This window comes from Stegostoma tigrinum, chromosome 17 (genome assembly GCF_030684315.1).
Source record: "Stegostoma tigrinum isolate sSteTig4 chromosome 17, sSteTig4.hap1, whole genome shotgun sequence".
Taxonomy (NCBI): domain Eukaryota; kingdom Metazoa; phylum Chordata; class Chondrichthyes; order Orectolobiformes; family Stegostomatidae; genus Stegostoma; species Stegostoma tigrinum.
Genome location: NC_081370.1, coordinates 9,842,747 through 9,858,684, shown reverse-complemented (window position 1 = coordinate 9,858,684; position 15,938 = coordinate 9,842,747). Strand labels below are relative to the sequence as shown.

The following is a 15,938-nucleotide window of genomic DNA, read 5'->3' as shown; positions in this document are numbered from 1 at the left end:
GGCGTATGAATGATAGTATAAGGTCGGGGTGGAGTTTCGATAGACCTTAGGTTTAGGGTGAAAGTTTGGCACAACATCATGGGCAGAAAGGCCTATACTGTGCTGTACTGTTCTATGTTCTCTTGATTATAGCCAAAAGTGGGGGTTTCCTTCCTCGCCTGCCGGATTGCTTGTGAGGCAAAATCTGCATTCTGAATTTACCTTTTGCATTTATGGGATGTTAGTATACTGGAACAGTTACTGTTACTAGTAAAATAATCTATTATTCTGTTAAATTTTCCAACAGAATTAAGATAATCCAAATTCCTCTTTCTTTTGTTGAATTTTAACTGCAGTGTTTGAATAAATTGTGTTTTGCTAAACATTAAGTAGTTTGAACAATCGAACTGCTTCTGAACACAGCACTTGACATTTATCTTTAGAATAAGAAAGGTAAGGCTCTAGGTTACCTTTGTAATATATTTTGAGGGGGTCAGGTCAAAGGTAACAAAGGATACATATCATGAATTTCAAATAAAGTTACACATACTCCTTGCTGATAGAATTATATATTACTCCCCCCTGATAGGGTTCCACTTCACTTCTTCGATGGAGCTACACATCAATGTCCTGCAACGAGTGACAAATCACTTTTCTTAGGCCAGGCTACACATCACACATAATACAACTAAACATCACTTTTACAAATGTGTTATATATCACTTCTTTCTGATACTGCCACACATCACTACTCCCAAATAAAGCAGCATTTAGCTTACACCCTACGTGGATGCTTAATGAGATGCTTTGGTAAAATAGAGAGGAATCTAGGCCTCATGGTGAAAATCCCTCAAAAATTCTCAATGCAACTCATAAAACCAAATAAAACAATAGGTTTCAAGCCTATTTCTGACCCTGAACAGCCACAAAATATGCAGACTTACCTTTCTATCATTTATTTGAGCAATCTTCCGATGCAGGACAGTTTTGAACCAACTCAGAGCTGGGATTCTCTAAAGGAGAAGCACAGAAGCCATACTCCCTTTATGCATCACTGGTTGCCATATTTAGTAGTTTACATGTCCCAAAGCTTCTTCGAAAAGCTACAAAATGAAGGTAAGTATGCTAGGAGGTAGGGAAGGTAAAAAGGAGAGGGTGAGTGAAGCAACTGGGTAGGGTGAATAAGAGGGTAGGGTATATGAGATAAATTAATAGTGATAAAGTGGCAGGTGGAGAGAGTGCCAGCGGGTGACATAGTTGGGTGTTTGAGGCAAGTGAAGTAGCAGGTGGGTCAGGAGGACAGTCTGGTCTAATAACGGTAATGTGGGTAGGTGACCATAAGATAATAAGACATAGGAGCAGGAATAGTTTGTTGAGCTTGTTGAGTCAGTTCCACCATTCAGTGAGTTCATGGGTGATTTAATAATCTTTAACTCCACTTTCCAACATTTTCCTCATAAGCCTTGATTTCATTATTGATAATATGCCTACCCCAATCTTGAATATACCTAGTGACCCAACCTCAACAGCCCTCTGAAGTGAAGAATTCCACAGATTCACCACATCTGAGATACATTCTTCCTCAGCTCTGTTTTAAATGGGTGATTCCTTAATCTGAAATTATTTCCTCTGATCCTCAATCCACATGGTGAAATAACTCCTCAGCATCTATCCTGTCAATCGTCGAAGTATCTTGTACGTTTCAATAATGTTGCCTCTCATTCATCTAAATTCTAATGAGTACAGAGCCAACTTTTTCGGCCTCTCCTCTTAAAACAGTCCCTCCATACCTGGGGGATTAACCTAGTAATCCTTCTATCGACTGCCTCTAATGCCAGGATATCTTTTCTTTGACAAGGAACCAAACACATTCACTTTATTCCAGGTGTGGTCTAACTAGTGCCTTGTACGGTTTCAGCAAAACTTCCCTATTTTTATATCCATTTTCCTTGAAATAAATGTCAACATTCCATTTCCGTCCCCTTTTATTTCTGAACTTGGTTGGCAGACGTTTGTGATTCATACACAAAGACTCCCAATCCCTGTGTACTGTAGCTTTCTGCAGTCTTTCTGCATATCAATAATATTCAGCTCCTCTATTCCCCCTCCCAAAATACATAACCTTACATTTTCCCACAGTGTACTCCATTTTGCCAGGTTTTAGCCCACTGGCTTAAACTGTATAGACATCCCATTCCTCTGCAGACTCTGTGTCATCCTCATGATGTGCCTTCCCATTTATTTCTGAGTCATCCACAAGCTTGTCTATGCTACATTCAATTTCCTCATTCAAGTCATTAATGTATGTGGTAAATAATTGTGGATCCAGCACAGATCCCTGTGACACTTTACTGACGACAGTTTCCCATTCTGAAAATGTTCTTTTATCCCAGCTTTCTGTCCTACATTAGTTAGTCAATTATCTATCCATGGTAATAGTCTATCTCCAACACCATGGGCTCTTATCTGATTATAGAACATAGAACATAGAACAGTACAGCACAGAACAGGCCCTTCAGCCCACAATGTTGTGCCGACCATTGATCCTCATGTATGCACCCTCAAATTTCTGTGACCATATACATGTCCAGCAGTCTCTTAAATGACCCCAATGACCTTGCTTCCACAACTGCTGCTGGCAACGCATTCCATGCTCCCACAACTCTCTGCGTAAAGAACCTGCCTCTGACATCCCCTCTATACTTTCCTCCAAACAGCTTAAAACTATGACCCCTCGTGCTAGCCATTTCTGCCCTGGGAAATAGTCTCTGGCTATCAACTCTATCTATGCCTCTCATTATCTTGTATACCTCAATTAGGTCCCCTCTCCTCCTCCTTTTCTCCAATGAAAAGAGACCGAGCTCAGTCAACCTCTCTTCATAAGATAAGCCCTCCAGTCCAGGCAGCATCCTGGTAAACCTCCTCTGAACCCTCTCCAAAGCATCCACATCTTTCCTATAATAGGGCGCCCAGAACTGGATGCAGTATTCCAAGTGCGGTCTAACCAAAGTTTTATAGAGCTGCAACAAGATCTCACGACTCTTAAACTCAATCCCCCTGTTAATGAAAGCCAAAACACCATATGCTTTCTTAACAACCCTGTCCACTTGGGTGGCCATTTTAAGGGATCTATGTATCTGCACACCAAGATCCCTCTGTTCCTCCACGCTGCCAAGAATCCTATCCTTAATCCTGTACTCAGCTTTCAAATTCGACCTTCCAAAATGCATCACCTCGCATTTATCCAGGTTGAACTCCATCTGCCACCTCTCAGCCCATCTCTGCATCCTGTCAATGTCCCGCTGCAGCCTACAACAGCCCTCTACACTGTCAACGACACCTCCGACCTTTGTGTCGTCTGAAAACTTGCTGACCCATCCTTCAATCCCCTCGTCCAAGTCATTAATAAAAATTACAAACAGTAGAGGCCCAAGGACAGAGCCCTGTGGAACTCCACTCACCACTGACTTCCAGGCAGAATATTTTCCTTCTACTACCACTCGCTGTCTTCTGTTGGCCAGCCAATTCTGTATCCAAGCAGCTAAGTTCCCCTGTATCCCATTCCTCCTGACCTTCTGAATGAGCCTACCATGGGGAACCTTATCAAATGCCTTACTGAAGTCCATATACACCACATCCACAGCTCGACCCTCATCAACTTTTCTAGTCACATCCTCAAAAAACTCAATAAGGTTTGTAAGGCATGACCTACCCCTCACAAAGCCGTGTTGACTGTATTTGATCAAGCCATGCTCTTCCAGATGGTCATAAATCTTATCCCTCAGAATCCTTTCTAACACCTTGCAGACGACAGACGTGAGACTTACCGGTCTATAATTGCCGGGGATTTCCCTATTTCCTTTCTTGAAGAGAGGAATCACATTTGCCTCTCTCCAGTCCTCAGGTACGACTCCAGTGGAGAGCGAGGATGCAAAGATCTTCGCAAGTGGCGAAGCAATTGCATTTCTCGCTTCCCAAAGCAGCCGAGGACAAATCTGATCCGGGCCTGGCGACTTGTCAATCTTAATGTTTGACAATTATGTAGGCTAACACACAACACCTTATCAAATGCTTTCTGGAAATCAAAATAAATTATATCCATGATTCCCTTTTATCCAATGTTCTTGTGTCGTCCTCAAAGAAGGGTGAAGCGATCTTGTTTAAAACCCATCACGTAGGCTATCATTTATGGAGGAATTGTCCGGTTTTAGTAAAAAAAAACCTTTCACTGCAGCCAGGGCAGGAAGTCCCTAATGCTTCATCCCAAAAAGTTGAGGTCGGAGTTTCTATTGTGATCAGCAGCACAGGATTTTAACCAAGATAGCTTCAAAGAAAGTGAATGTGTTGGTTATGATTTTCCAAAATACCCTAGATTTTAGAATAGTGCAAGAAGATTAGAATTTGCAAATGTAACACCAATATTCAAGAACAGAGAGCAAAAACAGGAAATTGTAGCCTGGTTAACATCAATTATTGGGGAAGTGCTAGAAACTATTTTTAAGCAAGTCTGAACAATATATTTAGAAAATCATATGTGACTAAGGTTTCACAAAAGGTAAATCTTGTTTGATAAATCTATTACAGTCTTTGAGGACACCTGGAATACTGTATTGGTCACCTTATTTAAGGAAGGATGCAAATGCAATGAAAGCAATTCAGAGAAGGCTTACTAGCTTAATACTTGAAATGGGTATGAAGAAAGATTGGATAGGCTAGGATTGTATCTGCTGGAGATTAGAAAGGTAATAAGCAATTTGATTCAAACGTAAGATTCTGAGGGGTGGTGACAAGATAGAAATGGAATTGAAAACTAAGGGTCCCTTTGTAAAATCAGGGGTCGCCACTGCAAACCACAATAAGTGAATTATTTTCTCTTAGAGCGCTGAAATTCTTTGGAAGTGTTTCCTGAAAAGGTAGAGAAAGGAAAATCATTCATTATCTTGAAGGCAGATGTAGATAGATACTTGGTGAGCAAGGGGTTGAAAAGTTATTTGAGGTCTGCAGGAATGCGGATTTGAAGTTACAAGCAGATTGGCCATGATCTTGAATGGTGCAGCAGGCTCAAGGGACTGAAGGGCCTCTTCCCTTGCTATATGCCAGCAATTATTACCTTTTCCCCCTGCCCTGGAGAAGGTGATGCCTTCCTCTTGAGCTGCTAAAGTCCTTAGGGTATATGGGCTCCCTCAGTGTTATCATGAATGCAGTTTTGAGGAGGAATGGCATTATAGTTCCAAATGGAGATGGTGCGTGGCTTGGAAAGGAACTTGCATTTAAGCGCTGTTCTAATTCGACTGCTGCACTTGCCCTTTGAAGTGTTAGAGGCTGTGGGTTTTTCAGAGGAATCTGAATGAGTCAGTGCAGTGCATCTTATAGATGGTATACGCTGCTGGCATTGCACCTTGGGAGTGAATGGAGTGAATAATGAAGGGTAGTTTAGTCAAGACAGCTGCTTTGTCCTTAATGATGTCAAGCTTCTTGAGTATTGTTGAAGGCAAAAAAATGTCCCAAAGAGGGGTAATACCAGAAACAAGGTTGTTGACTTTGTTGCTGAGCTGGCCGGCTACAGTTCAGACATTTTGTCTCCATGCTAGGTAACATCATCAGTGCTGCCTCCGATGTAGTGATGTTGTTTTACTCCATTTAAGATCCAGTCTGTTGAGGTGTTTTGTGTCACTTCCAGTTCTTTTTTGCAAGGGCTTATATATGGGGTCTAATTCCACATGTTTGTTGATTGCATTATGGGTGCAGATCCAGGCCGCTAACAATTCTTGTGCGTGTCTATGGTTGGCTTGAGCTAGGATGATCACATTGTCCCAATTAAACTGATGGCCTTCGTTCTCTAACTGTACTGAAATGAGGGAAAGTTTGTTGTGTTGTTTTGCTGTCAGCTGGCGTTCGTGTATCCTGGTGGCTAGTTTCCTTCTATCTGGTCGATATAATGTTTTTGCAAGTCCTTCATAGTATTTTGTACATTATATTGGTCGTGCATGGCATGGGTATGGGGTCTTTGGTCCTTGTGAGTGTTTGTCATAGTATGGCTGTGGATTTGTGTGCTATCCTGATTCCTAATGGTAGTAGGAGTCTCGTTGTCAGTTCCACTTTATTCTTGACGTACAGTAATGCGGCCAGTGTATTTGGTCATATTGTGTCCTCTTAGTGTTGTCTGTCTAGCAGGCATCTGGATATGAAGTTAGTAGGGTATCCATTGATAGCAAAGACCTTGTATAGATGCTCTTCCTCCTCCTTGAGAAATTCAGGTGTGCTACTGTTGGTTGTGGCCTGTTTGAATAGTACCCTTACACAGCTTTGTTTGTGGACGTTCCAGTGATTGCTGTAGAATTGAGGATTTGTTCAGTGTGGGTTTCCTTCCTGTATACTGTGGTTTGGAATTCCCCATTCATCATTTGTTCCACCCTGACATCTAGGAACGGACACTGATTGTTGTTTTCCTCTTCTCTTGGGAATTTGATCCTGGTGAATGTTAATAAGGTGATCTATCTCTTCTAAGTTATTGCATTTAATGCTGACAGATGTATCGCCCATGTATCCTATCCACATTTTTGACTGTACATGAGGGAGGGTCGTGCGTTCCAATCTTTGCATGACTGCCTCTGCAATAAATCCTGAGGTGGGTGAGCCCATTGGTGTGCCATTAATCTGCTTGTATACTTGACTGTTAAAGGTGAAGTGTGAGGTGAGGGATAGGTCCAGGAGTCTGAGTATGTTGTCCCTGATGATGGAGCTGTCGGTCAGCATTCCTGTTTCCTGTAGTAATGGGGCCAGTTGGATGTCAATGGGAGTGAATAGCATGTAACATCGAAGGATACCATATTCATATCATTGTTGATTTTGATATTCCTGAGGTTATCAAGGAATTCCTGTGTTGAGTGGATGGAGTGGGGTGATCCATCACCAGGTGTTTCAGTATTTGTTGTACGTCCTTGGCTAGCTTGTATGTAGGTGTGCCTGGTAGGGAGACAATGGGTCTGAGGGGTACGTCTGGTTTGAGTCAGGAGAAGCAGGGAATGTTAGAATCTTCTGTTTTCATTTTTATGCAGTCTGTCTTGGTTATTTGTCCTGCATTCTTTAGTCACTTCAGTGTTTGGCTGAGCTTATTTCCTAGCTGTGGTGCTGGGTCTACCTCCACTGTTGGTATGTGTCTGTATCTGCAAGCAACATCTGTGCTTTTTCATTGTAGTCTGGTTTGTTCATAATAAAGGTCATGTGCCCTTTGCTCACTGGTAGGATTATGTTGCAGATGAAGTTGGTAGGGTATCCACTGACAGCGAAGACATTGTATAGGTGCTCTTTCTCCTTTTTGAGAAGTTCAGGTGTGTTGCAGTGGGTTGTGGCCTGTTTGAATAGTGTCCTTACACAGCTTTGTTTGTGGACGTTGGGGTGATTGCTGTAGAAATTGAGGATTTGGTCAGTTGGGTTTCCTTCCTGTACACTATGATTTGCAATTCCTCATTCGTCATTCGTTCCATGCTGGCATTTAGGAATGGACATGGATTGTTGCTTTCCTCTTGTGAATGTGATGCTGGTGAATGTTAATAAGGTCGTGCGTCTCTTCTAACTTAGTGCATTTAATGATGACAAATGTGTCACCCACGTATCCTATCTGCATTTTTGACTTTATGTGGGGGAAGGTCGTGCGTTCCAATCTTTGCATGAGTGCCTCTGCAACAAGTCCTGAGATGGGTAACCCCATTGGTGTGCCATTAATCTGTCTATATACTTGACTGTTAAAGGTGAAGTGTGTGGTCAGGCACTGGTCCAGTAGTCTGAGTATGTTGTCCTTGCTGATGGAGCTGTTGGTTGACGTTCCCGTTTCCGATAGGAATGTGGCCAGTGTTTCTTTGCTGGGAATATCAATGGACGAGAATAGCATGTAACATCAAAGCATACCATAATCATGTCGTTGATGTTTTGATGTTCCTGAGGTTATCAAGGAATTCCTGGGTTGAGTGGATGGAGTGGGGTGGTCTGTTGACCAGGTGTTTTAGTCTTTGTTGTAGGTCCTTGGCTAGCTTGTATGTAAGTGTGCTTGGCAGGGAGACAATGCGTCCAAGGGGGACATCTGGTTTGAGTCTGTAGAAGCGGGGAGTGTTCGAGCCTTCTATTTTCAATTGTATGTAGTCTATCTTGGTTATTTGTCCTGCATTCTTTAGCCTCTTTAGTGTTTAGCTGATCCTATTCGTAGCTGCAGTGTTGGGACTACCTCGACCTGTTGGTAAGTGTCCATATCCACAAGCAGTGTCTGTGCTTTTTTCAATGTCGTCTGGTTTGTTCTTGATGATGGTCATGTGCCCTTTGCCCACTGGTAGGATTATGATGCAATGAAGTTGGTGGCGTATCCACTGAGAGCGAAGACATTGTATAGGTGCTCATTCTCCTTCTTGCGATGTTCAGGCATGTTGCAGTGTGTTGCGGCCCATTTGCATAGCGTCTTTTGTTTGCCTACGAGATAGACCACACTAACAGGACACAATACAACCTAATACATTGGCCACACTACTGAATGTATATGTCAAGAACACATTAGAACTGATAAAGAGACTCCTACGAACACTAGGGATCAGGATAGCAAACCCACAGCCACACTATAACAAACACTCACAAGGACCAAAGACACCATGCCCATGACATGCAGGACCAACGTAGTATACAAAACACCGTGCAATGACTGCCAAAAACATTACATCGGCCAGACAGGAATGAAACTAGCCATCAGGATACACAAACACCAGCTAGCAGCAAAATGGCAATGGAAAATGTCCCTCATTTCAGTACACTTGGAGAACAAAGGCCATCAATTTAATTGGGACAACATGACCATCCTAGCTCAAGCCAATAACAGACATGCACGGGAATTCTTACAGGCCTGGAGCTCCACCCATAATGCAAGCAATAAACATGTTGAATTAGACCCAAATACAAATCCTTGCAAAAAAGAACCGAAAATGACAATTTGTTGGAGTATTTGGTGCCACTTCTAGTTCTGTTTCTCAGTGATCTAATTCAAAGTGTTTGTTAATGGTGTTCCGGATAGAATACCAGGCCTCCAGGAATTCCCTGGCGTGTCTCTGTTTGATTATGGATGCGCTGTCCCAGTCAAATTCGTGTCCCCCGCTGTCCATGTTCCTTGTTGACCAAACCCACCGGCTCGGTGAGCATGTCTATAATCTCAACCACAACCCGAGCTACAAATTTTCACAAAAACTTTAAACACCTATGGGTGCAACATCCTCAAAGTGGCCCGCAGATGGGAAACAAATGCCATCTGGCTGAACGCAACCGGCGAACAACTGTACTTCCTGTACGAATGCCACAAAGCTTACATTAAGACATACGAGCAATTTTCACTTGTCTCACTACACACGGACAATGAGGGACGTGAATTCGACTGGAACAACACATTCATAATCTCACAAGCCACTCAAGAGGCACACCAGGGAATTCCTGCAGGCCCAGTATTCTAACCAGTACTCTATCAACAAACATGCTGAATTAGACCCTGTGTACAAGTCACTGAGAAACAGAACCGGAAATGGTACCAAACATCCCAGCAAACTGAAGCATACAAATAACAAGTGGGACAGAACACTGATGCTTCACCAGAAGTGCACTGATGATGTTACCTAGCAGAGTGACGAAACGTCTGCAACCAAACCCACCGGCTCGGCAAGCAACCGCAGTGAGGGATGCCACAAGCTCAAAGATTACTTTATTCACTCACAGGACATGGGTGTCATTGAATTGGGTCAGCATTTATTACCAATCCCTCAATGCCCTTGTGATGTAAACTATCTTGTCTTCTGCTATGCTTTAGTTTATGCTCCCTCACTGCTTTTTTTTTCAATGTGATCTGAGTTAGAGGGACATGTTTTTAGATGAGTCAGTGGAACCTTTGTGAGATGACTAAAGACAAAATGTTTTAAAAATTCAGTGTTACTTTTAAGAGAATTATTGATCCCCTACAGTGTACAAGTAGGCCATTTGGCCCATCATTTCCACACTGCCCATCTGAAGAGCATCCCGCCCAGAACCATTCCCTACTCTATCCCTGTAACCCTACATTTCCCATGGCGAAAGCAGCTAGCCTGCAAATCATTTGGACTGTGGGAGGAAACCAGAGCAGCCAGAGGAAACCCACACAGACATGGGCAGAATGTGCAAACTCCATTCAGACGGTTGCCCGTGGAATTAAACCTGGGTCCTGGGCACTGTGAGGCAGTAGTCCTAACCATCGAGCCACAATAGTTACAAAGTGAAGCTAAAATCATCCACTTAAGTAAACAATGTTATAAATATCGCTCTGAAACTACTAACAAGCATATCACAAATTGACATCAAATGCTTTCTGAAAAACATTGACCTTTGCAAATACCTACTGTTTCATCACATTAAAAAAGGATTTCTACTTGGATCATTTTTACTGCAGATTCAAAATACACAAAGTTTTGACCTTAACTGAATTGTCCACATCTCATGACCTGATATTTTCTCCAGTGAGACTGCAGCAATGCATTTTAATCCCAATTGGAAACTTCACACCATAGATCCCAGCTTCCTCCTCTTCCATAAATGCTCAATGAAACTGAGACTGAGAATTACTTTGATTTCCAGTTTAATCATAAACTGAGCTTGAAAACTCATATCTTTGTGATTTTATGGTAATTGCACCATCAGTAGCAATTTGATATCCAGACTTTTTTTTTGCAGACACTGTGTCCAAATATTCAGAGTTCATTATTAACTTCTGGTGTCGGTGCAAGAATGACTGGTGGACAGTCCAGCGAGGGTCTCTTTAACTCAGGTGGGAATGGGAATTTTCATTGACAGCTTTCCTGATTATTCCTTGAACGTATGTTAAATTGGACAAAACTAAGAGGTGAATTGAGTTTAAAGTTTCTTCAAAAGGATTTTCACGACTGTCTGCTTGACAGCTTTATGTGAAAGTTTGAAGAACAAAGCTTTTCAAAGGGACTTTTACACAGTGAACAATGTCAGATTTGGATATGAAAGCATGGAGTGCAATCAGTTCAGAGGGAGGTAAGTTTGAAGGACTTTTAAGTGGCTGTTTTTTTCTTCAACAGAATTTCAAAAACTTGCCAGTGTTACCACACTGTACTAGGTATGTACTAAATATATACTGTGTATGTACTAAGTATAATACTGGCTGAGTGCAAATTGAGAGAATTGGGGATGTGTGTACATGACAGGGATATGGGAAACATGAGGCACATGGGAAGGGCTGGGGGGCCAGTAAGGAGTAATATTCATAAATACAATGGAACTGTAATTTAACCTATCACCCTAATCATCTGTTCATATCCGCTACTGTCTCAAGTGTGCTTCAAGAGGTGGCAGTCCATCTCCAGCCCTGTTCCTTCCCTGGCACAAAAATAGGATAAGTTCCTCCATGGATTACGGATCTGGAAAGTTTATGACTCCTGATACCCACCTACTTGATGATGATGATGATGAAATCCAGTTGCATGACTGTGAAACCCCATATTTAAATTCAGATGTTCGAGAATATCTTCTGAAAACACAATCTCTTTAAATATTCTTTGACATTGCTTTTAGTCAGCTCCCCTTACCATCTCCCATTCCAGGTCAGTGCTTACTTACTTGTAGAGGTACTTAAGGACATTTTGCAAGGTTGACAATACTGAATTGGTGATCATTTACCTTTCAGGAAGGGTAGACTCTGGATTTGATTATTCACATATATCATGCCCCATTTCAGGAAGGTAATTTTTATCTGTGAAACAATACCACAATTAAACAAAGGTATTAACTACATGGAGATTCTAAGCAGACTCAAGATACCATCATCCTCAGGACTGCTATTACCAGCAACAAGCCATCTCTGTAATCCATGTCATATCATCAGAATTCCTCTTTACAAATCCTTGATTTGGGAAAAGTTTTATTTTTCTGTCAGATGTGGGTAACTTATTTTAGGAAAGAAATCAGACAGAACACACAATTTCACTTTTGGCATAGAGAGGCACTTTTGTGATGGGAATGTAATTTAGCATTTTTCAGAACAAATCTTACTGTTGTTCAGCAATTTTCTTTACATGGACTCAGGCTGTTTCAGAGTGATGGCACTGAACACTAACAATCAGCAATCTTACTGCTTTTGACTGTATGAGTGAGATCTGGAACAACTGAGAAACTCCTGTAATTATGTTCTGGGATTGAGAGGGTTGATCTCCAATATTCAGAGCCATCTATCTTTGCAGCGTTATTACTCCAACTTCTGCAGAGTTTCTCCCCTGATTTCCATTGATTTCAATTTTGCCAGCGCAGAGGGAAAAGCCATAAATAGTTGGAAATCAATGCACTGGACATACTGGACCCTCATTTTGATATATGCAATACTGGTTGGACAAATACATCTCATTCATTAGATAACACAGTGTGGAGCTGGAGGAACACAGCATCAGAGGAACAGGAAAGCTGATGTTTCAGGTCAGAAATTTATGAAGAAGGGTCCTGGCCTGAAACGTCAGCTTTTCTGCTCCTCTGATGCTGTGTTCCTCCAGCTCCACACTGTGTTATCTCTGACTCCATCATCGGCAGTTCTTACTACGTCTCATTCATTAGTTTTCTTTTGCCCTTTGGGAGGTATTGGCCTGGTTGGATTTGATCTTTTTTGTGGAACATGCAATTTTTCATTTAGTCAAGTAGGTGTCAGTGATGTAGATGCACTAAAACAGTTTGTCTCTCCAGAGATATCTAGTTGTGCAGGACAAGACTTCAGTAACAACTGCTAGAATGTGGTCAATGTATGCAGTGCCCCCAACAAACCTTTATATAATGCGAATAACATTGGTGAAACACTGGTACCTATGATCTTGGGGACTTCTTGAGGAGGCAGAGATGAACCAGACATTAGGCACTTCTGGCTAAATGCAGCTGCAAATGTACCTGCCTTACTTTTCACCAAAAGAAAAGAAGAGAAAGAAGTGAAAGTAGGACATGTTAAAAACCCTCTTTTGTAGATGCAGTGTAGACACACTAGGGTAGAAAAATTTACTTGCTGTCATGGCCATGGAACCAACCCCAGATCACCCATGCACATGAAAAAAAAACTTTAATTTACAACAAAGTTTCATTTAAAAAGAGGAAATACAGACAAAAGATAACTGTGGATGTAAATTCAGTGTTTGTCTTGAGAGGAATCCTGGACTGTCATCTCTGAAAGTGTCGGGGAAGTTACAAGGGAGAGATAGGCTACAAACTAAACTATGATCTCTAAGTACAACATGCTGCAAGCATAATAGGCAAAAATGCAGCACTATGAGCAAGAGGCATGCCTTATGTGCTTCACCTTCAATAATAATAATAATAATAGGGAGGCTTTGTTAATACTACATAAGGCACCTCTCAGACCACAGCTAGAATGTAAACAATTTCGGGTCCCTCATCTAAGAAAATAAATACTGGCATTACAGGCAGTCCAGAGAAGGGTAAGATCTTCTCAAGAGGAGAGCTTGAGTAGCTTGGGCTCGTAATTAATACAATTTAAAAGAATGAAAGATTACCCAGTTGAAATATAAGATTCTTAGGAGTCTTGTCAGAGTAAATGTTGAGGTGTTGTCTTCATTGAGGGACAGTCTAGGACCAAATGGCATAACTTCATTTTGAGGGGGTTGCCCATTTTAGACAGAGATGGGGAGGATTTGTTTGCAAGGGCAGTCTATCTATGGAATTTTGTTTCCCAGAGGACTGTCACAGCAGAATCATTAAGTGTATTTTTAAAGCTGAGTTGGACAGATTTTTAATCAGTAAGGGAATTCAGGGTTATGAGGCTCAGGCAAGAAAATTGAGTTAAGGATAATCAGATCAGCTATGATCTCGTGGAATAATGGAGCAGACTTGATGGGTTGAATGGTCTACAACCGTTATAAAAGCAAGATCAATGTTAGATTTGAAATTTGAGATACAGCAGTCTAAAAACAGCAGGGAAGAAGCTGTTCATAAACCTGTCAGTACATGCGTTTAAGCTTTTGTATCTTCTGCCCGACAGATGATTTTGGCTGCCTTTCAGAAGCAGCGAGAAGGGTGGATGGAGTCAATGGATGGAAGGTTGGCTTGCGTGATTGATTGGGCTGTGTTCACAACTTTAACTACTTAACATTATTGTTAGAGCTGCCAATTCCAAAATCTGCAAGGTCCTTTCAGAGCCCAACTGATATGCATTCCCAACCCACCCCAAACGATTGTAAACTTGGCCCTAACCTCCCAAATATTCCAAACTTTACTCTGACTCTGATCATAATTTCCTCACTCTCCCAAAAGCACCCTGACCTGCCAACATTACTTTCGAAGTCTACAATCTTTAACCACTAATCACTCACCCTCATTTACTAAGACAGGGTTCTGCATTCCTCCCATTAGATGTAGGCATGACATTATGACCAGGTCTTGGTTGAGATTCCCCAACTTATTCATAACATGGTATCCTGATCTTGGACTGAGGCCACTCATTACTCTGTCAAAAAAGCCTGTGATCAAACCTCATTATGTATCTGCAAACTGAAGGCCTAACTTGTGCAGGTTACGATGATGCTATTGTAGCTATGGGAGCAGGCTGTCAAAAAGTGGGTGCCTCTGAATATAATTCCACGGAATTATAAAATATGAGTTTTATGAGAACGTAGAAGGGTCTATCAAAAATATTCATTGGAAGTATACCCATCAAATATTATGATAGACAAGTGGGTAAATAGAGGAACAGGGCTAAATACAGATTTCTTTCAGACAGCTGGATCAGATGTGAATGGCCTAATAGATTCCTTCTGATCGATAAACCTGGTCATTCATTACAGCATCCTTGTGATTAAAACTCTTATTTTCATCTAATATGTTGCACTAAAACAGTCACCTTATCACTGGTGTAAACTATTGCACTTAATGATGTTTCTGTGGGCTTCACACCAGATTTCTCAAATTGTGCTTCAATGTGTCCATTGCCAGGTATCATTGGACTCTGCAAGAATAAAAATCAATCATTAGTAATGAGCTGATTATAGAAAAACAATATTTACACAATAAATATAGATCAATATACTGAGGTTATTATTTTGCTCGTCAAGTTGGCTTGTTTTTGTTCGGCTAGCAAGTCAACAACCTCACACTCAACCTAAGTTACAGATCTTTGCCAAAACTTTAAAGCTCAATATACTCCCACATTGATTTAGTCATTTATCCTCCTATTAATCATTCTAAAATGATTTTTTTAAACTTCCTGTCATTTTAAAAAACCCATTAGATATTTAGTAGAATTTTGTATTCATTGGAAACTCAAATGCCTGTTTGGTAGACCAGAAGTTGAGAATTGCTGTCACAATTGTAGAGATTAGATTAGATTACCTATAGTGTGGAAACAGGCCCTTTGGCCCAACAGGTCCACACCAACCCTTGGAGCATCCCACCCAAACCCATCCCTCCACAAACCACACACACCTGAACACTACAGGCATTTTAGCATGGCTGATCCACTTAGCCTGCACATCTTTGGACTGTGGGAGGAAACTGGAGCACCTGGAGGAAACCCATGCAGACACGGGGAGAATGTGCAAACTCTGCACAGACAGTTACCTGAGGCTGGAATTGAACCTGGGTCCCTGGCGTTGTGAGGCTGCAGCGATAATCACTGAGCCACCGTGCCACCCCATGGGGCACAGAGATGATGACATATTCAACACACTTTGCTGTTTGTAATCCAAATAAGCAGCAAAGCTCCATTGCTATGTCTGTATTTGTTGGAAACTAGAGTGAAACTTTCAGCACTTCATTTTCAACTGACACCTTTCAAACGCTGCTCTCCCAGAAATAACTCCATGAAGGCTGGTATCTCATCACCAGTCACGTTTTATTTACTTGTACATTGTATATGGCACTGATCCAGCTGGCTCAGAACCGGCTCCTGGAGTGAA

The 15,938-nt window shown here is 41.6% G+C and overlaps 1 protein-coding gene across 1 annotated transcript in view; it reads right to left on the bottom strand.

Moving 5' to 3' along the window:
• Positions 1-15,938, bottom strand: part of LOC125459470 (mucin-6-like) — a 224,983-nt gene that overhangs the window by 175,137 nt on the left and 33,908 nt on the right. Inside the window, exons 9-10 of the mRNA XM_048545971.2 lie at positions 14,885-14,989; positions 11,677-11,749 (exon numbers count right to left, since the gene is read on the bottom strand). Coding sequence (XP_048401928.2) covers positions 11,677-11,749; positions 14,885-14,989 — 178 coding nt within the window. The remainder of the gene's footprint in view (positions 1-11,676; positions 11,750-14,884; positions 14,990-15,938) is intronic.